General features: G+C 36.2%; 1 protein-coding gene across 1 annotated transcript in view; it reads right to left on the bottom strand.

Annotated features, from left to right (window-relative positions):
- Nucleotides 1-60: 60 nt before the first annotated feature.
- Nucleotides 61-27006, bottom strand: part of LOC143237462 (uncharacterized) — a 42908-nt gene continuing 15962 nt past the window's right edge. The window contains exons 2-4 of the mRNA XM_076476735.1: nt 3727-3855; nt 2404-2539; nt 61-2248 (exon numbers count right to left, since the gene is read on the bottom strand). Of these exons, the coding sequence (XP_076332850.1) occupies nt 2480-2539; nt 3727-3855 (189 nt within the window). The 3' untranslated portion in view covers nt 61-2248; nt 2404-2479. The remainder of the gene's footprint in view (nt 2249-2403; nt 2540-3726; nt 3856-27006) is intronic.

Here is a 27006-nt window from a genome sequence, read left to right as displayed (position 1 = left end):
TTTTTAATTTTTATTTTCCCTTTTCTTATTTTCATCTTTCGAATAAGTGGTTGAGTCTAACAACGCAAAATGCATATTTTTTATGTTTATTGGCCTTAAGATTTCGACGATGAAATAATAGCGCAACGTTTTAGTTTTAAGAATGCGATTAAATCTTTCTATTATAGATTCTTTTGACTCATTATGTGTAGTAAAGAGGTGAATGCCTTGTCCATTGAGATATTGCTTTGTCGAAGCATCAGTTTGAAGTTTACAAGGTTTTCGACTCTGCTTTAATATCTATTTAAAATATCTTGTACGTTTTACACCTTTCTTATCCTTGAATATAACAACCCACGAATATTTAGCAAATACGTCGATGCACTTGAGTAAATATTTAAACTGATTTTTATGTTAACTTAGGCTAGAAAGATCCATCAAATCAACCTGTCATTGTTTATTGGCCCCTGAAACGATAATTCAGTTTCTCGAAAAATTGTATCTTATTGATTTATGCCAAGTGTATGTATCATGTAGAATTAATTGGTCTTTAACCCAATTTAGACTTATGGGGTTACCTAGCTGTACTCCACCAAAACTGATAGGACGATGAAGATTATAACGGAGAGATTTTAGGGTTTTCTTAGACAGTATTTCTACGCCATCTATGTTTATTTAATTTTTCATCATTAAATTTGTTTCTAATAGTAGTAATAATTTGACTTTTACAATAAACAATGTTAATTCTTAGACGATTCAAGGAATTACTAAGCTCAAAAGGCTAACAACAGCCCATGACGACAGTCAAAACACAAATGAATTAATAATACAATAATACATTACTGAAAATAATCCCATTTAAATACAATACGTTTAGGTCTTTTATCATGTGTATCGTGTTTGATATATTATCTGTCTACATTTCTGGCAACTTCTTGGGGAATATTCATAGCTGATAATCGTTCTGCAAATTCCCGCCTGTAGGGTTAAAAGTCTTTCGTTTTCTTAGCATGTCGTTGATTAGGTCGATTATATTACTGTTTTGGACAAATCTTCCACTACGATCATTCCACATTAGATCACCATGGGAATGTATGGAGTTTAGTGGAATTTCAGCTTTTTTCTTATATTTCTGGTGAACGCTTCGAAATGTATTTCATTTCAGTGATGGCAATATTTTGTTTATTAGACTGTAAACAATTAGATTTTTTTTATGTAAACCTTCGACAAATTGAATGTGGTAATATTTTGTATTAATTTTTTATACAGTGGTCATAAATGTCTGATTTTTCTCCTCCTTTTATGTTCAGTGGCGGATTTAATGTTGTATGGGCCCAAAGGCTAATAATTTTTGTAGGCCCTACATCCCACGCAATTTTACATAATATAGAATTATCAATGGGTCTCCATTGAGACCATTGGCCCTGGGGATGAACCCCCTTTAGCTCCTACCTAAATACGCCACTGTTTACGTTGTATAAAAGCCTTGTAGTATTAATTCTTTCTTCGTGGAAAGAGTCTTGTACATACAGGCGTTTAATCTGTGTCATTAGTTCTTTTCTTGGATTCATGATCTCATACTGTTACGACTTTGTATCCTAGACTCTGGTTGTTTTGTCGTTCAATAGTACGATTCCTTACAAACCACACAGGTCTTTTCAAAACTATATTCTTTTTCTGCGTCGTAACATTTATCGCTACTATGATAATCAAAAGCTCATAGATGGTGGTTTGTTCCATACAGAAATCGTCTACTCTGTAATTCAGAATTTGTTTCTTACCACCATTAACCTGTTGACTGCCAAGTATTTCAGCTGCTACAATACAACTCTAATGCTTATTTATTTTGTAACTTTTTTCGTGACGCCATTTTGGATCGAAATTGAAACAATTTGTAAGTAGGTCAAATGCATGTATGGTGCTGACATTTAGCGTTGAAGTTAGGTATTATTGAGAATGAATTAACTCGTCCGTGGCACTGTGTCACCGATTGGCTTGGACGAGTTATCTCGTCTACGGCACTGAACAGGTCAAGCGCATTTATTTTCTCAAATTTTAGTGTATAGTCTAATCATTGAATACTTGCTTGACTGTAGTTGTTGATAAAAATATACATTATTAGGTATTTGAGCTATTGATCGTGGTGGTATCAACTTGCTTCTGTAAACAGACATGCACACGACAGCAATCATCGCATACCGAAGTGGGTCTACATCACAGACTGTGAAAAATTCATCTCTGAACTGGAGACCGCACCATCGAAGTATATCTGCAATAGATCGGTAGTATGTAAAGAATGATAAATATAACATTCAACTTCAGTAAAACATATTTAATAAAATTCAATAATGATAGTGTTATTTTCAACAAAAAATCTTCAACACACAATTAATAAGAATTTACAATGACGGTACATTTTAGTACCTGTATATTTCTTCTTGGAAATCAAAGATGTACTCTTCTTCTCGTAGCTCACAGTGCCAATACAGGAACTTTTGTCTTACCAGTGCTGATGTATCTCAAAAAAAAAAAAAAAAGGCTGAGCTTTGACACCTTTGTCCTGTAAAAAACACAAATAGTTTTTCAGACATACAATTTACATCCTACACAAATGTACTCACCACGATGATGAAATACAGGATTACGTTACTTTCTGTCTTTAATAATTAAAAATTCTTGGTAAAATGTATCATATGAAGATTTCGTTTCGCTACCATACTTTGATCTTTGTCAATCGTAATATTCTATAGATTTACAAATTCTGTTACACTCAGAACAGATCAAACATTTATTACTATAACAAACGTTACAGTATTCTGTATGAAGATGTTTATTTAAATGCTCAAATAATTTATCGCATTTTGAACAGTAATATCTTACTCCGAAGAAACTTTTCATTGACGTTATAACACCGTGATTTTCTTTGAGTATGAAGAACCTTTATATATTACACGGTTAAAGTTTCCTAATGAAACAATATGTATTTGAACATATAAATGGCGTTCAAATTTACTAATAGCATCTGTGCCACATGGTCCTCCTGGAACATTAGCAGAAGTATGTTAGTCTTTAGACATGCGAGTCAATAGGTTGTCGTTCATCTTCAATAGAATTATGATTTGAATATTTTCTGCGATACGCTAAGCCTAATACTACTAATTTAGTAAAACAAATATCGTCGTTGTTGCTATTTCGAGAAATAACTGATTTTTTTTCGTAAGTCACTCAAGACTGATATTTGATCATCTGGATTTGGCGTTACATACTGGTAATCCTACTGTTGTAACTTCAATTTGAAATGAGTCACTTACAGGTTTATCTTTTTATTTTGATTTACTTTTTTTGCTGTAGATAAAATCATTTCAGCTGTGAAAAAAATCATTATTTTGTAAGCATGTGCTTATTGGTTTATCTAAATGGTTTGGATAAGCACATACTTTTACCCTATCTTTACTGTTTAGATGTATTATTCAGTATATTTTGAGTATTACGAGTGTCCAAAATATTTGTAACTCCGTGTGTTTTAGGATTAAATGGAATACTGTAAGTAGTAGAAACCGCGTTATACTTTTTAAAACTTTTTTTAAACAATAAATTATCTGTCTTCCTTCTGTAAAATACAGAAAATATTGCTGAATATAATTTGTAAAAGAAGATACTTTCAGATATGTGGATTATATATAAGTTTGAAACTTTTTGGGTAGGAATTATTTCTTAATTAATTTAAATGGTAAAAAATCAACTTACAGTAGTCAGAGCTTCAGTCTCTTCAACAAATTGAGACCACAGAAGGAAGTAAATTTCGCCAAATTGTGAACAAGAATTTCTCTCTACTTCGTCGAGATCTTCACTGTTAATCAATAATGGGACAATATTCTACAGAAATATAAGTTATCTGTGACAGTATTTATTTAGTTAAACAATATATGTTTCATTTAGCTCACAACTATATTGAAAATAAATTTGTAACAGTATTCGTTTAGAAATATATTTAAAAATCATACTTACATTAATTGAGTTGTCAATGGTTATTGCTAATAGAACTATAAAATGTAGTAATTATAAGTGATTGTAGACCAATTGACAAGTACATGTCACCAGGTCCGGCTGTTTATTGCGAGATAGACTTTGTCAACTCACAGCCTTTGTCATGTGGGTCAATGTTCTGTTCTAATATAGCGTGAATTCTGCATTTACTGCTTCAAAAACATTAAATTTGCTATGATAATTATTGCTAAATAATTAAGTAGAACACAGGTGTCATTTTATTCTAAGCCAACAGTCTAACAATATGACGGGCTTAATAACAGATGTTTTATCATTAACAATTACATTTTATAAATATACAGTTTAATTAAATACAAAGAATCTATTTTAACTGATATGCATGACTATATTTTTTACACTTTGTAAATATTTTAATTAGATTGTTATTACATGTCCGGCATGGTTAGGAGGTTAGGGTGCTCGACTCGTAGTCTGAAAGTCGCGGGTTCGAATCCCCGTCACACCAAACGTGCTCGCCCTCTCAGCCGTGAGTGCGTTATAATGTTACGGTCAATCCCATTACTCTTTGTAGCCCAAAAGTTGGTGGTGGGTGGTGATGATTAGCTGCCTTCCCTCTAGTTTTACACTGCAAAATTAGGAACGGCTAGTGCAGATAGCCCTCGTATAGCTTTGCGCGAAATTCAAAAAAACAAACAAACATTGGTATTACACAGCCACAATGTATTATAATTGACTTGTTTACAGGAAAATGTTATTAACATACATTAAATACATTATAAATACATAGATAGCGACAATTTGTTATAATCAACTTTAATTTCAGTAAAAGTTTTTTGTTTAAGTAGAAATTTCATTTCATTCCATTGATTATTTGGAATTAAGCAAAAACTACACGACGGGCGATCTGTACCCACCACGGGTATCGAAAGCAGGTTTTAAGGAGTGTGAGTCCGCAAACTTGTCGCTGTGCCCCTGGGAGCTGTTTTAAACACTCTGAAACAATCTGATAGTTTGTCGTAATAATCTATGGTGAGTAATAAATTAATCATTTAAACGTTATGCAAATAACTTTTAAGTTTCAGTAATTAAAGTATAAATGAATGTTAATAATTATAGTAATATATGTTAAGTAAGTCATTCACTTACTAATAGGCCCGGCATGGCCAAGCGCGTTAAGGCGTTCGACTCGTAATACGAGGGTCCCGCGTTCGAATCCAGCTCCCAACAAACATGCTCGCCCTTTCAGCCGTGGGGGCGTTATAATGTGACGGTCAATCCAATCCCACTATTTGTTGGTAAAAGAGTAGCCCAAGGGTTGGCGGTGTGCGGTGATAACTAGCTGCCTTCCCTCTAGTCTTACACTGCTAAATTAGGGACGGCTAGCGCAGATAGCCCTCGAGTAGCTTCAAAACAAACACTTACTAATTTTAGTTGTAGTAAATTGTAATTATACAGATATTAAAATATACAAAATAATAGTTTTAGCATAATTAAATCTAGACATTGATGACTTTTAGAAGCGCTGTCGCTTGTTAAAATCCTATGGTAATATCAGTTATTAATTACATGTGAAAGCCCACCTTTGTATAACATGAGTAAATTATTTTGTCACAAATTAGTAAAAGTGTTATTACACAATAAACGTCTTACTGACAATGTAACTTGCTGTATAAAATATAGTTTTGATTATTGTATGATATTGCCCTTTTTCTAGGGCGATAACATGGCACTTGGTGATTATAATGAGTATAAACCTTCGTTTCATTAAGTGTGGAATATTTAGTAAGACTCTTAACTATGCCAATCTGGTTGTAAAGGCTATAACAGTTAAGAATGATATTTTTTTAAAAGCTGAATTAGATTTTGAAAATGTTTGTTCACTTCATACAAAAATATATAAATGTCAACTCTCTCCTTGTGAAGCCTGTTAGTTAGGATTGTCGACATGTAATATGCTAGTTGTGGGATTGAAAACCATCACCGAACCTACTCATTTTTTCAACTGTGGGGGCGTTATAATGTGACAGTCAATTCCACCATATCTATCTTTCTTGATAGGAGAATAGCTCAAGATTTGTTGATGGGTGGTAGTGACTAGCTCCTTATGCTCTTCTCTTTAGTTTGTCTCTATAAGAATAAGGACGGTTAGAGCAGATGAAAAGCTTTATGAAATATTTAACAAAGACAAACAAACTATTCTTTTGCAGTTAATCTGTTTTCTTTGGACGTAACTATTTACAGAAACACCTCTTTTTTCTGTATTTAAGTAAAAATCTGTTTTGTTTTTCCTGGATATAACTTTTTCAAAAGTATTATTGATATAAGTAAAAGGCTATCCATCGATCTCAGAATATAACAGTTTACAATAAAATTATTTAAATAAATAACTCTTTTGTTTAAGTAAGTAAGCTATCCCATGTTTCCAGAACTTAACGATTTTAGAAATGTTTGGATTTTTTTAGTGAAAGAGCTGACACATGTTCTCAGTTATTCTTTGCTTGACTGTCGAAATAATGTTTTGCTTATACACACACATATAATTTGCTGGAGTGTACTCAAGCTTAGGGTCAGAGCAAGCATATGTAATTATTTATGATAACGTACTCTCTTGGTGATTCATGAGTTATGAACTTAAAACGTGATGCTACTAAATACACTTCGCATTTTCGGTTAAGAGTAACTGTTTCAGGTGGCATGTGTACTGCTGATTGGTTGCATTCCTCACGCACAAAAAAACACACTCGCTCACTGGTCTGCGTTTCAAAGCTAAGTAGGGCTTTGCCTGATCTATAAAGGTCTGATCCAGAGGCTTAGACCATTGCGAGTCCTGAGCTAGTCACCGAGCAAGTCAGACGTGCCAATATGCTATTCAGAACGAAACGTTCATCCTCGCCAGTCAGGCCGTTAGTGCCGCCTGTAATCGTCGACGGCTTACCGCCGAACCTCACGCCGTACCAAGTCGCCATGTTGATCGCCCGAGCCAAGCCTGGGGCAACCATCGAACCGTCCAGGACCCGTATTTTACGCCGGGGAGGAATCCTCATCCAACCAGCTACTACTACAGACCAAACCTATCTGTGCCGGCCATGGAACACTGAATTTAAAGTAAGTTGTTCCCCTACGAAAAGTCCAGTCAATCTTTATTCTGTATTCCTCAGGGGCGTCGACCCATCAATTCAACCAGAAGAAATTAGACAAATCATAGAACCCCAAATACAAGCCAAGGTATACGCAGTTCATTGAATTTATTCTAAGAACAGTAATCATCCCACACACTTCATGAAGATAGTGACAACATCGAAGTACAGTGCCGACTGTATTTTACGAGATGGCTGCTATTATCATATATTTCATTTTAGAGCCGAACGCCCACATCGACGACCACTCAAGAATGGTTCAAACCAAGCACCCAGATATCGCAAACAACCAACGGAAATCTTCCAACAGGAAAATACCAAAATACCGCCGAGTCCAGACCGTATTAGAAGAAACATGAAGACGGATTCAGTCAACCCGACTCAGAAGAAGACAACACCCATTGTTAGCAACACGCCAAATTCCAGTAGTTCAAGAAAGAAAAAGGACAATTCCTGCCAGACTTCAATCCTAGTTCCGCAGAATTCAACAACCAGCCAGACCCAAACCATTACGAAGATAACCATCGACGCGACAGCACAAACTGAAAATCAAACTACCTCCACGCAGAAAACTCAAACCAAAATCTCGAGAAGAAACAAAGCATCACAGACCAGCGAAGAAAAACTCACCGAAGAACAGCCAGTAGTTCCACCACCAAGACCACGTTTCTCAGTTGCACCAATGGGCTTCAAGTGTGGAAACAAGTTTATGATGAAGTTACCACCCGATCTACAAGACTGCAGCTAACAGTTTCCACGTACACCATCAACGTAGTTCATCAGTATTTTTTTGTTTTTTTTTAATTTTGTGTTTGTTTGTTTTTTCTTTCCCAGCTACTTCCGGGCACGGTCTGTAGATTATTCGGCGCCCAGGCCGTGAAAGTGGTTTTCTCGGGGCACTCCCGTTTTCCCCCACAGCAAAATCTCTGGCATAGGACCTGTAGGTCCCAGCCTCATTCTGAAAAGGGCCGTTTTCCCAGTCAAGGGTATCTATTCAATTACAGTAAATTTTAAAAACCAATTCGCCAGCCGCCAGTGTACTCCATCCTCGAGCCAAGGTTTGGCTCACTTCACTTTCGCTGCTTTCGTCCAGTTCTCCCGTCCTTCCTCTCACTCACAAATACACCACTACACTTTTTTTTTTGAAATGTTAAAAATAAAGTTCCACGAATATCTTAAAACATTTCTCATGTAAGGGGACGAAGAGGAACTACAAAGTTCCTGAACACCCCAGTCGGGGAGAGAACTCTTCTGATTTCTCTCTCTCTAAACTGAACCCCTGCCACGTTAGTTTAGTTTTTTAGTTTTTTTTTTTAGACCATTGTGAACACAAAGCACTTTTCAGGTGAACAACATACGATGCTCAATGGCTGAATCGGCATGAGGTCTAGTTGTTAGAAGCAGATTATTCACAATAACGTTATGGTGGTTAATTGATATTTATATGATTCATTATAAGCAAAAAACAATGCGTGTGGTCAGTGTCTTGAAAGAAATTACGTGTATCTTACAGCTGATATCTAGCAGTGCAAATATAAAATCAGTTTTTAAAACGACGTTGCAGAGTTTATTAAAATATTTTAAGTCATATGGTTTATTCAACTTCATTATTTTGTTTCTCAGAGTGATTGGGCATCTATCTACCCACAACTTTAAACATTAGGATGGATAACTTGAAACCACTTACGTTTCACAAATGATGATACCGAGCTTTGGAAAGTGAACGAAGTATTTACTTCTTGACATGTGTAAACCCTCTACTCTGATACAACTTATAGTGTGATGAACCCATCTGACTGGCTTCCTTTTGTTACCATCCCATCCTGACGGTGGTTGCCTTGGTAATCACTCTTGCTCTTTTCGGTATTCATATAAATGATTAGACCGTGCGGTGCTTCCCCGACTGTGTATGACAAAGACTTCACATTCTCCCTCTTCCTTTTGAAGAATATTGCCCGGTTCAGCTACCCCTACATGCCACCATGCTGAACTAAGCACTCAGCTATTCAGCGAATTTCTTAAGATGAAGGATCGAGGAGTAATAGCTTTAGGCTGGGCCTTGGGGAAGCATCAACCTGCATAATGAGGAAGTCTCGGCCGGTGATCATTCTGCTACCGGATTTTGTAACAGACTCCTGTAATCTGGTTTATACATGCCAAGAGGCTGTACACCGAGGTTTTCAAGCAGTAGTCTTGAACAGACGAGATCATGGTGGTAGTCCACTGACTACTCCTTGACTACAGTCCTACGGGGATCCTTCTGACTTTCGCAAAGCGGTGAAATAAGTTCGGGGAAAACTACCTCATGCCCATGTGACGGCCATCGAGTACGGTGCTGGTACTGACCTCCTTTTGTCCTACCTAGGAGGGTTTGGTTTGTTAGCGCACCTGACAGCTGGAATAGCCGTCTCACCTTTTTTTAACTCTGAGTGTCTTTACATAGGTTTCATGCCGTAACCATACGAAGTACTTAACCTTCTAGCTGACAAGAAGTTAGTGGCTACCTACGGAGAAAGACTGAAAAGCGTAGTTGACATCGGTCAACTTTGGCCCTTTGTAACCGAAAACTGGAAGAATTAGAGTAACACGTCTATTGGAAGATAGCTAGTTGCAAAAATGCTGAACGGTACTGAGAGAAAACGATTCCTTGCAAGATGCTGATGACATCTCTACCCCAGTGCTATGTATCATTAGCTGGGATGATCCTTTGATGGTAGATCAATCTATCCCATATGACGTATTTCAGGTTTACACCCAAATGTTACTAGTCACTACAGGTTAAGGCGGTCACTGTAGGTTTTTATGATGGAGTTTGGAAGATCTTCGGTCCTGGGCTGATTTATTAACGCTGGATTTCTTAGAAACTGTTTTGGATTTCTCTTCGAAAGAATAACATAGGTTTAAATCAGCTATAAAGTGGACGAACGAAGGTTAAGCCTACCCAATTACAGTAATAGTGAAAAGTTTGTTTTGTTTTGTACCCCAAAGCTACACGAGGCTTATCTGCGCTAGCTGTCTCTAGTAGAGTCAGACTAGAGGGAAGGCAGCTAGTTAAAACCATGAACCACCAAGTCTTAGGGTACTCTTTTATCAATTAATGGATTGACCGTAATATTATTATTTCTCCACGACTGAAAAGGTGAGCATGCTTGGCGAAGGGTATTCGAACCTGCGATCGTCCTAACGTTCTGTCCAAATGGTGAAGGGAGTGATTTATGTGTTTCAACTGACTTTCTACCTAGCCAATCTTCAGAGTTCTCCTGATTAACTTAAGTGACGAGTAACAATAAAAATACTAAACACGATTGTAATGTTTCATGAAAGTTTACAACTAGTGACGTAATAATTTCAGTAACTAAAAGTTAATTTAGCGATTTCTTTTTCTGTAGAACAGTAATGATGTATTATGTTACGTCGTAACATAAATAAATATGATCAGTCTCTGAACAACTCTGTTCATGAACTAACATCTATAAACAAGCAATAATGTTGACTTCGATTTACATTGTTTTAAATGACATTTGTTTACATCCGATATGCATCATGAAATAACGTTCTTACTTTCTACAGACACACAGTGTAGTGATCAGTCATTGTCTCTTAGTATTACCTTATCAGAAACATTTGTGTCATGAATGAATTTTTGAAAATAACGTCTCCTCACACGATTTCTTTTCAATTGCCCGACAGTAACTGGAGTTTTTGTAGACATTTAGAGAGGTAACTGGTTCCCTTGAGAAATATTTTTATAATTAGTAAAATGAATGTTTATGGTTACTAATACTTCAACCCAAACAAAAATATCTTATTTCAAAACAGCAGAAGAAAACTGTGAAAACGTCACTTCTGTCTAAGAAACCGGTACTTATCAAAGTAACCGTTGTAACATAATTACTTTCAGAAGATTTAGTTTTACATTTGTCATATTTAGCTGGTTGATTCTTCCAGCTTTAGTAGTGTAGTTACATCGTACAAAGTCTCTTGCTTTAAACTGTGTATTTTACCAACAGTATCACGAGTCAATTATCAAAGCTACAGTAATGTGATGTTTTAAGTATTATACTTCTCCAATACTGTCGCGATCACAGAAGTTAACTTACAATTAAATGCACAACTGCTTTACTTGTTTTTACCTTTTTACTTCAACCAGACATTTTATTATACATCAAGACTTGTCCGTCTTTACGTTTCTAAAACACATTACTCTGCTCAAACAGTTAACGTTCTGCCAGAACATTCTTGTCAGTCTTTAAGCGTTGGATGACCTGGTGACTAGGGCGATCAACTTGTAAATTGGTGTTTGCTGGTTCATATATCGTTTCCAAACATGTTATTCTTTTCATCAGCTCTGGGAGATTTATAATGTATCAGCCAGTTTCATTTTTCTTTGTTAAAAAATTGCCCAAGAGTTAACGGTTGGTGATGTTGACTAGCTGCCTACGCTTTAGTCCCTATTCAAATTAGTAAATGCTAATACAGATCACCCGACTCGTGAAATTCAGAAACAAACAAGCAAGCAAAAAATGGTCGTTTCGTAACTTTCTTACATTTCGCTGCTCAAATAATGTTTTGTTCTACCTGAAGATTCGTCTCATTCTTTACCTTTCTAACTCACAAATTACTCTGTTCAAACAACTTTTTTTTAAAACAACAGAATCCTTATTAACCTTCTCCTTTTTAACCATTATATGTTTTTAAACATATAAAAGCTTGCTTGCTTTGAATTTCGCTTATAATACTTGGTTTGTTTGTTTTTAGAATTTCGCGCAAAGTCGTCCCGGGCCGCTCACATAGAAGAATGCTCTTCCCATTATTATAATATTTACATCAGTGTCATCTTTCTTATAATAATCAGACGCATGAAACTTCACTGACTGACTTAGTCTCAGGCCCGGCATGGCCAAGCGCGTTAAGGCGTGCGACTCGTAATCTGAGGGTCGCGGGTTCGCATCCGCATCGCGCCAAACATGCTCGCCCTCCCAGCCGTGGGGGCGTTATAATGTGACGGTGAATCCCACTATTCGTTGGTAAAAGAGTAGCCCAACAGTTGACGGTGGGTGGTGATGACTAGCTGCCTTCTCTCTAGTCTTACACTGCTAAATAAGGGACGGCTAGCACAGATAGCCCTCGAGTAGCTTTGTGCGAAATTCCAAAACAAACAAACAAGACTTAGTCTCAATGTAGGTAAGTTTGTATAGCTAAATCGTAGTAATTTTTTCTACGTGAAATGTTATCTCCATTAAGCATTGGTAAAGTTGGATCGTAGTTTGCTCCAAGTTTTGTTTTATTTAATTGGTGATTGATTAATAAAGTAATGAAATTCACGGTATCTATATAAAAGTGAGAGTACCCTTACAGTGTACATTTATTTAATCTTAGGTTGTAATACTTCAGGCACTGCTTAACGATGCAAAAATAATTCTGTTTCTCAACATTCTGGGAATAACTCAGCTACGATATTGAGGATTCAAAGATAACGTGATTACAATGTCTTTTCATTGTCGATTGAACTCCTAAAAGAAAGCCATAACTGAAACTGTGATTCTCATAAATAAATCTATAAAACCTGTAGCTTTAATTGATCCTTGGGCTTGGAATACGTACTGTTGTTTATCGAAATAACAAGTTTCCAAGTGGTAGTGCTTGAGAGGAACCAACTGTAACATTGGGCCGAGCGAAGCCTAGTAGATCCCAAGTTCAGAATTAACATCTCATTAACACAAAAAATATAAACAAATCTCGCATTGCTCTCTAGGGCTTTGGGTGCGTTATAAGGGTAACAGCCTAACCCCACTATTCGATTACAAAAGCTCACGAGCTGACAGTGGGTAATATCAACTAGATGCCTTACCTCTAGTCTATCACTTCAAGATCAGGAAAGGCTAGCGCAGACTGCTCTTATTAAATACCTTTGTGTGTAATTAAACAAATAATAAAAGTATTTTATACTAATTGTTACTTGACTTTTTTGAGGGAATTTTAATAGAACTTAAAATAATTTAAGAAAACAACAAATAGTATTAAGAGCAAAGTTGTATAGAAATCATGAAAAATAAATATTGTGATGTATGAAATACATACTTTCAATTTACACAAGTCAGAACATGCTACATGTGTGAGAGTTAGCTGAGAAACTTCGGGAGCTAGCCAAATACTGTTACATCTTTATACCTAGCTAGACCTGTGGATCACCACACCAATATTATGTTCCTATACGTAGCTATACCTATGGTTCGTCACACTAATATTATGTTTCTATACGTAGTTAGACCCGTGGTTCGTCACACCAATATTACGTTCCTATACGCAACTAGATCTGTGGTTCACCACACCAATATTATGTTCCTATACGTAGCTAGACCCGTGGTTCACCACACCAACATTATGTTCCTATACGTAGCTAGACCCGTGGTTCACCATACCAATATTATGTTCCTATACGTAGCTAGACCCGTGGTTCGTCACACTAATATTATGTTCCTATACTTAGCTAGACCCGTGGTTCACCACACCAATATTATGTTCCTATACGTAGCTATACCCGTGGTTCACCAACCAATATTATGTTCCTATACGTAGCTAGACCCGTGGTTCGTCACACTACCGCTACATTCGTATACGTATCTAGAAACGTGATTGATCACGTCCCCATTATATCTCTATGCACAACTACACATTGGTGCATCCCATAAGTAATGTCCGAAAATTTAGTACATAAAGTGCATCATCATTTCTGTCTTTGTAGAAGACTTTAATGGCTGAAATATGTTTGGTTTGGTTTGGTTTTTGGAATTTCGCACAAAGCTACTCGAGGGCTATCTGTGCTAGCCGTCCCTAATTTAGCAGTGTAAGACTAGAGGGAAGGCAGCTAGTCATCACCACCCACCGCCAACTCTTGGGCTACTATTTTACCAACGAATAGTGGGATTGACCGTCACATTATAACGCCCCACGGCTGGGAGGGTGAGCATGTTTGGCTGAAATATGTAGTAGGACGTGTATAAAAATGTTCAAATAAATGAAAGAAACTGACCCATCTCCACTTTCTCAGATCATTAATCAAATAAACTCTTATGAAGATGGATGTGTCTGAGGAGCACATTAGATATATAATGCTTTATAAGTTTGAAAAAGATAATGGTTCAGCAGAAACTACACGAAATATTCAAGGTGTTTATGGTGTGGAGTCTCTAAATGAAAGAAAATGTCGAAGATGGTTTCAGAAGTTCAGATCAGGTGACTACAGTTTAAGTGATGCGCCACGTTCTGGTCGTCCTGTTGAGTTTAACAACTAATAACGACTTTTGGATTTTAGAATGACATATATGGGGATCCCCTTTTATCCTCAGTCACTGCACAAAAGCTCTGTAACACATTGTATTCGTATAAATAAACTGAGAAGGTTCTACTCGGTGTTGAAAAGATATTCTGTGTGCATGGAATATTTTACATTTATAACTTATATCCAAGACCCTAAATTCACTCAACTAACTAGTATCTTGAATGTCCAGTATCTAAATGAAAGTATGCCCATCTTATTTATCCATTGAATCATCTATTAGTTAACTAAGTTACTTGTTTAATAGTTTTGGTCTGACAACTATTCCACGACAAAACAGAATTAATTCGTTTGTAGAAGACAATATGTTGTGCTCACTTTTTCATTTGTGTTTAAACGCATAGTTACGCAATAGGCAATTTGCTCTGTGCCCGTCATGACTACAGAGCTCCAGTTTTTAGCGTTATAAGCCCTCAAACTTATAACGATATATATATATATACACACATATATTTATTTATTCAAATCATAACAATGCTACGAACAACATGTGTTTACAAATATATAAAATATAGAATTATTGTCGTGTGTGTATGGAAAGCAGTACATTTTCTTTTTAGTTTGACATCTAATTCTATAAAATTATTTTAAATATCGCTTAATATTTCTGATAAAAGTACTTGGACTGCACACGAGGTTTATATTTAATTTTTCAAATCCTTCGTAGTTAGTTCATTTTGAATATCGAATCAGAAACGTGTAAAAACTTCACACAAGTTTTTTCTTCTTTTACTCCATTAACTAGAAATATTTTACTGCTTATAGAAATATAGTTTCAGATAAACTTTTGTCATCCAACCTTACTGACGAGTTCTGGTATTGAAATCGCAAAAACCTCTTTCAAAGACGTCATTTGTTACTTTCTCTTCTTAAAACATGTTAAGTACTCGCACACAGTGGCGTAGCTAGGGAGGCAAGTGGGTATATCTGTCCCCAGGCGCAGCATCGGGGTTGGGGGCGCCAAATTGATGCTACATAATTAGAAATTACGGTCCCCTTTATGGCCTACATTTTGTCACGAGGGGGCGCGAAAACTGATTTTGTCCCCGGGCGCTAAAAACCCTAGCTACGCCTTTGCTCGCACATTTATTTAACTTCATATAATTAACGGTTAACTTCACTCATTTGTTCCCGTATTAAATATTTCTCCCTGCAGTGTAATAAAAACCAACTATCCAGATGTCCACGTTTTTGGTTTTTTTTTTCTGTCTATCCATCCATGAATTTACCTACTTATCAGTCCGCTTGTTCGTTCGTTCATCTAGTCATTTATTTATATCTACACTTGGAAAGCTAAACTAATACAGCTGTTGTCTGGAGATAGTTAATGTTAAATATGTTACTGAAACAAAAAAAATAAATAAATTGGAAACACTCCAAGTTCAGCGCTATTTATTAAGTGTCTAAATACATTTTAGATGCTCTTATAAAGATTAAAGTGTTTTTAAAGAATATAATGAACCGCCCGACAAGTCAGAAATAAAAACGAAACTCATGTGAGAAAAGTAAAAGAAACTATAATCTCTAAGAAGCTGGTTGTTAGCGTAAGATAAGATTGTTGAATTTGGCAGGAAGTTACTTATACGTCAAGACTTACAAATCACATGCTTTCATGATAGTGGAAACTATAATCACTACCTATACAAGAAGAAATGTTTACGTACAAAATTGAGAATGCTGCGAAGAAATGCTCCTTTAGCTAAACGACTAAAGAAGGAATTCTGATGAAGATTCGTGGAAAGTGATTTGTACTGTAATTAAATGTCATGAAATTGGAATGTATTCGTGATATTGGAACACTTGAGGCGTAGATTGGTACTACGTTTCCTCAGCGTATCAAAGGTACCAACAGCAGACTAGTTTCATTTTTTTTTGGAAAGCTTATGCTGCACCGAAATTCTCTACTGACAAAAACAGTATCTGGGTCAGTAAATTTATAATATCAGTCATTTTATATTAGTGAAACTCTCGTAAGTTTAAAGCGGAGGCTTCATCACATTGCAATCACCAGTGTCTTGATTCGTGATGACGAGAAAACCCACTTGTAGAGAAAATTATATATTTAATTTTTTTAATTATTTTAAAATTTTAATATATTTAATTAAAGAAAACACTTTCTCTACCCATACCAGCCGTTTTTAAATATATAACAGTGTCTTGATTGTTTGTTTATTTGTAGTTAAGAACAAAGTAACCCAACTGGTTATCTGTGCTGTGCCCACCACGAGCATCGAAATCCAGTTTTTAACCTTATAAGCCTTAAGACTTACTGCTGTATCACCAAAGAACTATTTGAACTAAAATCGCCTTAAGTGATACACAAAAGCCCTCGTTACTGAAACTAAAATTTCAATTACTGTGTAGACTAAATGGAAAATTTTAAGACATGTTTTAGTATTAAGTTGTTTCTGAATACAATTATTTCATGCTTATTGTTCTCTAGTGAACCAATGGTAAAACTGAAGGTTTGTAAAGATAAGCATAGTAAACACAGCACAGATATCTCATTGTATTGCTTGCTTCATTAGTTAAACAACCAAATAAAGCTTATCATAATATTTAATAGTTGCAAATCTATATCTCGTATCTATCATATAAAAAGTAGTTTGTGTATGTAGATTGTGAATTACTTGAAATGAATTTAAGTTCAGATAGGATGGATTAAGATCTTTATGCAAATTCAAAATCTGTTCTACTATACACTTATAACATATTTTCAAGTTAGTGTCAAGACTACAAGCACAAAGTTTTGAACACAGTTTTTAAAATAATGTTACACTATTCTAACCTTAATTAATTAATTCAAGTACTCTTTCCTATTTAACATCCTGTTGTACAAAGCTCCAAGGTATTAACCAGTGTTTATAAGCTTAATATAATCATCATATAATTGTTAAGAAGCATTGTAAACTTCATTTAGAACATGCTTATTAATAATATTCTCCCTATAAAAATGATAAATTGAACTTTTTTTAAAGAATTAAGTGCATGTCTTCGTAAGTTAAATTAATGTGTTTCAATTTGCATTTGTCTTGTACGGTCGCATTTCCTTTACTCTGCATGAGTTTGTTACAAACAAAGTTATATTAGTTCGTCGTGCTTGAATAATCGTAACTTTTTTATTCATTCAGTCCATTTAATGATGTTATTCTAACTTAAGTCTATTCTCTTGGTTATGGATGATTTTAACAGCATGCCACTCGTAGTTGTCCCGGTTTTCTTATTTGATTTCGTTTACTTTGCTTATCTTGCTCTCTTTTCTCATTTCATTATCATTTCCTCGGTCATATATTCACAAGTTAATTTTTCAGTCTTTCATCTCTTATCACGTTACATTCATTTGTGAGGGCCCGGCATGGCCAGGTGGTTAGGGCGCTCAACTCGTAATCTGAGGGTCGCCGGTTCGAATCCCCGTTAACACAAACATCCTAACTCTTTCAGCCGTAGGTGCGTTATAAAGTTTCGGCAAATCCCACTACTCATTTTTAAAAGAGTTGCCCAAGAGTTGGCAGTGGGTGGTGATAACTAGCTGCCTTCCCTCTAGTCTTACACTGCTGAATTAGGGATAGTTAGGGTAAAGAACCATCGAGTAACTTTTCGCGAAATTCAACAAACAAACAAGAGTTCTACAAACTTGCAAACTATACCAGGCCTTATATCTGGTCTAGAACGGAATATGTTATTGATAGTCCAGGTTCTACGTCCACGACGAGCAAATTATTTCTTAGTTGATATTGTTACGCCTCGCCTAAGCTAACGCTGTCTGTGTCTCGGCTGACTCCTTCCAACCTGAGATATGTAATGTTCTCATAGAAATCATAACGTTCGAAGTAATTCACCTAAGTTCAACGGTTTGTAATGTTCGATGTTTCTGTGGGCAACACGCTTACGCAAACCCTACCTAAAATTTACCTATTATTTCCTACTTTTTTCACGTCATCTTCCCACAGATGTTTGCTTTAAGCACGATAGAGGCTTGGGTGATGAAGATAGCTCTTTGTCACCTAGAACCCTGTGCTAGAAGAACTATTACATATTATTATTTTATGTACTACATTTGCCAGTTACATCAATTTTTTAACTTTAAATGTTGACTTTGCCGTTGGAACTTGGCTGTAGTCTACATTCGATTTCTGCTCGGAATTTAAGCTCTTACCTATATTGAGCGATTCGTTACTCCGAGTCATCAAGTTTGTGTGGTCGCTATTCGCCGAGTCAGTACTTGACCATGTAGATCTTTCCTTTTTCAGAGAGTCGGCTTCCATCACTGACATGAGTATTCCGGGTTTACCTCCTTGTGAACACTCGCCAGTATGACGAAGTATCCACTCGACAGCTAACATATGGCCGTTCGCCATCCGTCAGGCCCCCGGATACGGTCTGTACCTTAGAGGTAGGCTTCCTAACTCTATCTCCTATATCCCGCCTCCATTCCTTCAGGTTAGAGAACACACTAACTATTTTGACTAAACCCTTATTGTGGGAAGAGGATAGGGCATATCTCCAGCCTACCATGCAACCCCAGTCAACACAAAGTAAGTTATAGAAATTACTTACCTTAGTTTCCTTTTTCCCTGTTACAGTAGCATTCCTTTGTCGTAGTTGCCTCTGGATTTCCTGTCGTCTGTTGATATCTTGTTGAACACGTTTGGGGAACGATACACAAGTTCACATGTGTAGTCAAAGTCACTATTTTTTACGGTCCATGAGCCATTTGTCCAAGCACCTACACATATGAAGTACACAAACACACTCACTAACCAGGTTTGCACCTCCAGCGTTGGCTGGTCCGCCGTGGTTCCCTCCTCCGTCGTCCATTTGAAGTCAGCGTGTGACGTTTGCTTCAACATAGTGAATTTTAACGTTTCAGGTCCATGAATCCGCCTTTCATTTCCATTATTTTCGACTCTTCCGGGGCCCATCTCTTGTTAAATTCTTCCTTCGTTAATCGATGCTTATCGATTTTTAACCTAATTCTTATATTTGCTCTGATTCTTCTCATCTTCACCGGAACACTTTCCTTTACGTTTTCATAAACGGCTTTGCATCTTGCGAACCATATCTGGTATTTAAATTCATTCACCAAAAAAGAAGGAGAATTTCTAATTATTCTTTACAGGTAGTGGAGTGTTAAATAGGACTGTTGCGTAACTTATCAAGCCCGTGTGGAAAATGTCGGATATCTTCCGCTAATATACTTTTACGTGTGCGCAGTCATAGAAAGCATGTTTTGTTGTTTCTATGGACTGGCAGTTCGGACATTTGTTTGATTTCATAACTTTCTGTTTGTTTAATCTTTCTTTTGTACTCACTATATCATGTGCTATTTTATAATTTGGATCTCTTCTTTTGTTTTATATTTTCCTGTTGCTTGTTGTAGTCCATGCTGTCTTCCAGTCAATATGTGAATATTCATTCACTATTTTGGCTTGTATATTATGTTAGATTTTCATATATCTTTTCTGTTGACATTTTATATAGTTGAACTGCTGGGTTTTTATTTGTCACCTTTTTTGTTTCTGCTATCATATGTTTTAGGTAAGCTGGTGGAGTTTCTGCTCGTAGTGCTTGAGGTTTGGTTTTATTTACGCAAAATTTGGCGATGAAATCAACTGTTGAGTTATAGAAAAGAACACAGTTGTATTTATACATCATAATGTTACACGTGTTCTGTATAGTGACTGCTGTAAGGTAGCTGTCCAACTTGGGTAGACCTAGGCCTCCTTCGCTAGTTGGGAGATTAAATGTTTCACGTGACAGGCGTTCTCCATTGGAGTTCCATATAAAACTGTAAATTATTCTATTTACTTTTTTGATTTCCGTCTTCGGGGGTGGAAGTGTTCTGCTTAGATATATCACGCTTGGATATATGACTTGTTTTATAGCTTGTGCTTTATCTTGATAAGACAAATCGTTTTCTCTCCAGTTTTGTATTTTTTCTTCTATTTCTGTAATTTTGAGTTTCCAGTTGTAGACTATTGGGTTGTATGGACCCAGCCATTTTCCTAAAATTTTTATGGTTTTTTTTGTCCAGCTGATATTAGGTAGGAAATCATTTCTGATTCTCTATCTACCCAGCCAGAAACCTTTAGACTTTTCTTTATTTATTTTCGCTCCACTCGCACTACATTAGGTGTCCAATGTCTGCATGCTGTTTCTGTAGTTAAAGTCATGGTTACGTCATCAGCGTGTCCAAGGCATTTTTGCTGAATGCCGTAATTACATGGAATGTATGCTCCTGTTATTTCAGTGTCTGCGTTAATACTACTGAGAAGAGTTTTAATTACTAATACATATGAAGTTGGAGAAAGGGGACATCCTTGTCTTACTCCTGTCTCAATTTCTAACCTGTCTGCCAAGTGTCCGTTTATATTTATTTTTGCGGTTACCTTTTTATAAAAAGCTTTATCATTGAATAAATTTATGAGGAAAATTATACTTCTTTAGGGCATAAAACAAAAATTTATGATCTATTTTATCAAAGGCTTTCTCCTGATCTAGTGAGATCATACAATTAGGAGTGACTTTGGTATTGGATATTTGTATTATATCCCGGAGCATATTGACATTAAAAAGTATGTCTCTTCCAGGGACTGCAGAGGTTTGTGCCGATTTAACTAGTTTATTTAGAACACTTGAAATTCTATTATTTATACATTTAGTAAATATTTTGTAGTCTACATTGCTGAGTGTAAGAGGTCTGTAATTTTTTATCAGATCCGAAGAGGCCTTCTTACACTGCAAGCTGATTATACCTTCCGTAAAGGATGGAGGTAACTTCAGGTCGAAACGTTGTTAGCTCCTTTACATAAAAAATTTTCTCAACCCAAACGAGCCGTTTTTACATATATATATATGGAGGTAACGTACTTCTTTCTAAACTATTGTTTATCATGTCTGTAAAAGGTTTTCCTATTATTCCCTCAAACGTTGGTAGAACTCAACTGGGAGTCCGTCCGGACCTGGAGCTTTTTTCCTACTGAACCGTTTCATCACAACAGTAATATCTGTTAATTCAAACGGTTCAACAAGATTGTTTGCTTCTGATGGAAGGGAGAGGAGGAATTTTGTAACCACCGCCACTTACTTTCATCTGTTTTTTCGGATTTATATAAAATTATAATATTATTTCCTCTATTTCTTTCTGGTCGGTGGTAGTCTGTCCTTCTGAATTTTTTAGTACTGCTATGTTGGATTTTTTAAGTTTATTATTAAACTGTTTGTAAAATTCACTGTTGAATGTTTCTTCACTGTCTAATTCCTTTATTCCTGTTCTTATTTTAAGTCCTTCGATTCTTTCATTATATAAATCAATTTAGTTCATGTTTTGGGATTTCTATATATTCTAAGGAATTCAGGTCGCCATTTGAAAATCTTGATAAACTAGTCAGCTGTCTTTCTATTTTATGTATTTTTTTTCCTATTGTCTTTCCTAGATGTTGGAACCTAGTTGCTATTCTGGTTTTTAAATCTTCCCACCAGTAAGCATCGTATTCTGTGGTGTCACAGAGCTTTGTCAGCAAAGTGCTAACTTCCTCTATGATGTGATCTTTCCCTAACAAAGATACGTTAAGCTTCCAACATCCGCTACCTCTTTGTTGTGTTTCTCCTATTTCTGATATAAATAAGTGCTAACTTCCTCTATGACGTGATCTTTCCCTAACAGAGATACGTTAAGCTTCCAACATCCGCTACCTCTTTGTTGTGTTTCTCCTATTTCTGATATAAATAAGTGCTAACTTCCTCTATGACGTGATCTTTCCCTAACAAAGATACGTTAAGCTTCCAACATCCGCTACCTCTTTGTTGTGTTTCTCCTATTTTAAATTTTAATGTTACAAAATTATGGTCGCTGACATAATTGTTCGGGGTCCCTATCGGACTAACCGTTATTCCGTCTGTCTTTAGGAGTAAAGCTTCGGACAAATAAAATCTATCCAATCTACTTTACACTCCATTACGACTCCAGAAAGTTAAACCTGGGTTATCTTTCTCCAGATGTCTCCATGTGTCTTTAAATTGAAAAGTATCAATAATATCTTTTAACGATTTTGCTCTGGAGTCTATTTTTTCTCTTTTACCACTTATTTTATCTATTCGAGGATCTAACACACAGTTAAAATTCTCTATTAGAATAATTTCATTTGTTGTATATAAGTATTGTTTAAGGTTCTTATAGAAAATTACTCTAATTGTATGGTTTGCTAGTGCATATACCTTATTAGTTTTATTTTCTGTCTATTGTGTTCTATGTCTATATATATATTATTCTACCATAGTGATCATATCTTACTGCTTTAACTTTACCTGTGTAGTTTTTATTTATTATAATGCCTGCACCTGCTTCTTTAGGTTTTCCCAATGACCAGTACGATAAGACATTATGTTTTTTATTGAATTGTCGAATCTGTTGTATGTTATTGAAATGACATTCTTGTACCACAAGAATGTCAGCTCTATTTTTATTCATCATATCTATTACGAACTGTTGTTTTGTGGTTTTTAGAAAACCTTGAGTGTTTATAGTGATTATTTTAAGTTGCATTGTACGTATATATATAATTTATAATGAAACATGGAGTGAGCAGTAGATTAAAGAGAATAGGATATTAGAGATACTTACAATTAAAACTTTGACAATGAGGCTCTTACGACTGCATAAGGAATTATCTCCTTACGTTTCTCCTGCATTTCTTAGTGCTCTTCTTGGTCGATGTTGCTAACCTTGATCTTTTTGTCCTATTTTCTTCTTCCATTCCGTCCTCGCTGTCCGAAGATGACTCTGACAGTAGAAGGTCTTTGTCCAGTAGTTCGATCCCTGGTCTGCATTGTTTGTACTTTTCCTTTGTGTTTTTTGGCTGTTGTTGTTCTTTGTTCTTCTTCTTGAGAATCAGCCATTGTTTCCCTGTGTACACTTCGGTTGCTGTTTTCTTCTCATTAGCTTTCTTTTTCCCGTTTGTAGTTTCTTGTTTCTATTCCAAGATATTTCCGGTTTCTTTTCTACTTCAGTTGTTTCTTGTTTCTCTTCTACTTCAGTTGTTTCCTGTTTCTTTTCTACATTTTCTGTGCCTTCTTTGTTTTCTTCTGCTGTCTTTACAACATTTTCTGTCTCTTCATCCACCTTCATGTTAGGCCTGGCATGGCCGAGCGCGTAAGGCGTGCGACTCGTGATCCGAGGGTCGCGGGTTCGCGCCCGCGTCGCGCTAAACATGCTCGCCCTCCCAGCCGTGGGGGCGTATAATGTGACGGTAAATCCCACTATTCGTTGGTAAAAGAGTAGCCCAAGAGTTGGCGGTGGGGTGGTGATGACTAGCTGCCTTCCCTCTAGTCTTACACTGCTAAATTAGGGACGGCTAGCACAGATAACTCTCGAGTAGCTTTGTGCGAAATTCCAAAACCTTCATGTTAGTATCTTCCTTTTCTATTACTTTCTCTACCATGTCGTTGACTACTTCTTCCACTACTTTCTCTACGTGTTCTTCTTCCTCACCCGATTTAAGGCCTGCAGCGAGAGATTTATTTTTATATAATTTGTGGAGGTGGTCTCCTCTACATTTCTTCCACCCTTTCTTACATTCACTGGATGAGTGCCGACTCCGTCGAACTTAGGGCATACTATCGCTGTACAATCGGCCGCTAAGTGGCCTTCTTCTTTACGTTTTGCACATAGCCTTTTCATTCCAGGGTAATTTACAGGGTAATGTCGATCCGTAACCTTCTGGCACCGTTGAAAACTTTCGTGTTGACGTGGGTTTCTCTTATCACATTCAAGACTTTTCCGTAACTCATTAGGAAGCTGGCTACATATTCATTAGGAACTTCATGTGGAAGGTTCCTAATTCTTATCATGATTACATTCGAACTGGCTGGGATATACTTGTATTCTTTACCTTTTAAGGTAAAATACCCAATACTTAATACTTTTACTGTTATGTTGTACGACAAGAAACTACAACCTATCTTCTTTCCTAACGGCTGCAGACACTCAACGCTTCGGGACCTAACTTTTCTTCTTCCGTGTTGATAACATCATGCGGTAGAGCTCCTTCAGGAATATCGGTATATGCCGAATTCCTTCTATTGATCTTTATTTCCTGTGCCATGACGACACTAAAGTCTAATTTCTAAGTCCCAGTGAATTAAGTTCTATCTGAGTAATCTTCCTTCCAACAGAAAAAAAATCACTTACCTTACCGTTGAACTTCTCTAGCTTCGATTTAGCTTTCTTGCGATAGTTTAGTTCCTTCCGTGCTGTATTACAATACTACACGTACGTAGAACTACACTCTTCGGCTTCCGTGCTGCGAATGTTTGTAATGTTCGAAGTCTATAATGTTTCTGGTCAAGTTCTGTAGTTTTTCGATTCTATTAATCGGAATTAACACTTATTGCATTAATCATAATTATAGCTTCCTAAGCCTATAACACACTGACTGTTGATGATCAATAATAATACTATTTGTCCCTCAGCGCGTCGGTTTTAATATACTAATTACGCAAGTTTCTAAAATTTTCAACAATGATCGAGCACTAGCGTTTTCGTAAAACAAGTATTGTTGCTTCTTACACTCAAGAACGTCCTATAAATTTCGAGACTAGGCGGGGCTTGCGCAATACATGGTCAAGAATATACGTCAGATGTACATACAAAAAAAGAAAACTATACAAAAACAAGCGTAGGTATCATAATAAACGTGTAACGGTAAATATTTTATAGCTAATATAGGTGGGTTAAGCTTGTCATGTAAAATTACAGTATCTTATTATCTGCCATCAAGTTGTAATATATTTGTTTGAAGTTCATTTCTTTTTGGTACCGCAGTTTGAGGTATGTTCGGAGATTTTAATTACCCTTATAATCGGGTAATAAGCCAAAATGGTTTCAATTTGAAAGTATTATGAGGAAAACTTGAAATACCACTGTTTCCATGCGTGTGCAGGTCCTAAAAATCTGGGAAAAAAATAAAAACGATTTTTAAAGGATGAGGCTATCCTGAATATACTAACATACTTAACGTGAACATTATGACATTAATATAACTTTTATAAATACAAAGTAGTTTGTAATTTTAATTTTTGCAAGATATAAAAAGTCAAAGTATGGACTCTTCTAAATTATAACATTGATTCCACCACAATATGAAAATAATCATTATGTTGTTCTACCATATAAATTAAATGTAAAACATTAGAAATAATGCAGGACTGTCTGAAGCCAAAACTTGTGGACTGTCAAGATGATCAGCTTTAATGAGAGGGAAAAAAGTACTAAGATCCAAGAGCGACGACGTATCATATAACATCAGTTCTGCCATTTTGATATTTTATTCAGCAATACTCTAATTTTAGTATAAAAGACAGCTTCATGGTCCACCAGTTGCGACATTATATTCTCCCACTCAACAATCTATGACTGACGTATTTAAACATGGATTGGGCAAAATAATGGAAACACCTACTATCTTCTATATTTTATTATATGAATTTGGTCTTCTTTCGATAGAGAGTACAACATTTATTTATGCGACGTGAAGTAGACAAAACAAGGAGTTGGGCATCAGACACCAGTATTATTGACTGTTGAAGTGATGTTCGTGTTGAAAATACATTTTGAAGCTTGGTTAAGAACTGACCATAAGGCCAACAACAATTAAACCTGGTGACTGAGGTGGTCAAATTAGGTACAGAAATTCTTCCTTATGTTTCTTAAACGAAATATTACCCACTTCAGTACCATGCAAAATATACTGTCTTACTAAAAGCTGGCCCGGCATGGCCAGGTAGGTTCTGGTGTGCGACTTATAATCTGAGGGTCGCGGGTTCGCATCCCCGTCGCACCAAACATGCTCGTTCTTTCAGCCGTGGGGGCGTTATAATGTAACGGTCAATCCCACTGTTCGTTGGTAAAAGAGTAGCCCAAGAGTTGGTTGTGGTTGGTGTTGACTAGCTGCTTTCCCTCTAGTCTTACACTGCTAAATTAGGGACGGCTAGCCCAGATAGCCCTCGAGTAGCTTTGCGTGAAATTAAAAAAACAAACTTACCAAAATCATCTCTGTTTCAGAATAAAGTGTTTATGGTAAGGTTTATGCAATAATTTGTTGCCACTTTAACTTTCAGTGAGATCAGAGATCTTAAAATATTCCAACCAAAAACTATACATACCATGGAACAGAAAGCACTGAATCCGTTTATTGTACATTATTAAGCAGATGTGTTTCTGGGCAACAAAAACACATACCATAATTGGACTATAGCTCTATTTTGAAATAACTTATTTTATTTAAGCATAAAGGGTTATCTGCGCTGTGACTATTTTAAACGTCAAACTTTAGTTGTTTTTTGTTGTTTTTTTTGCGTTATAAGCTTAAGTTCACTGTTAAACCGTCGGAGGCCACTTAGAAAAAGTGAAACTTGTCTGAAACTTAACAATCACAATATGTAAGATCAAAAGAGACACGGCTCGGCATGGCCAAGCGTGTTAAGGCGTGCGACTCGTAATCTGAGAGTGGCAGGTTCGCATCCCCGTCGCGCCAAACATGCTCG

This window comes from Tachypleus tridentatus, chromosome 13 (assembly GCF_004210375.1).
Source record: "Tachypleus tridentatus isolate NWPU-2018 chromosome 13, ASM421037v1, whole genome shotgun sequence".
Lineage (NCBI taxonomy): Eukaryota > Metazoa > Arthropoda > Merostomata > Xiphosura > Limulidae > Tachypleus > Tachypleus tridentatus.
The sequence above is the reverse complement of the archived record's forward strand: the minus strand, read 5'-3'. Positions and strand labels throughout refer to the sequence as shown.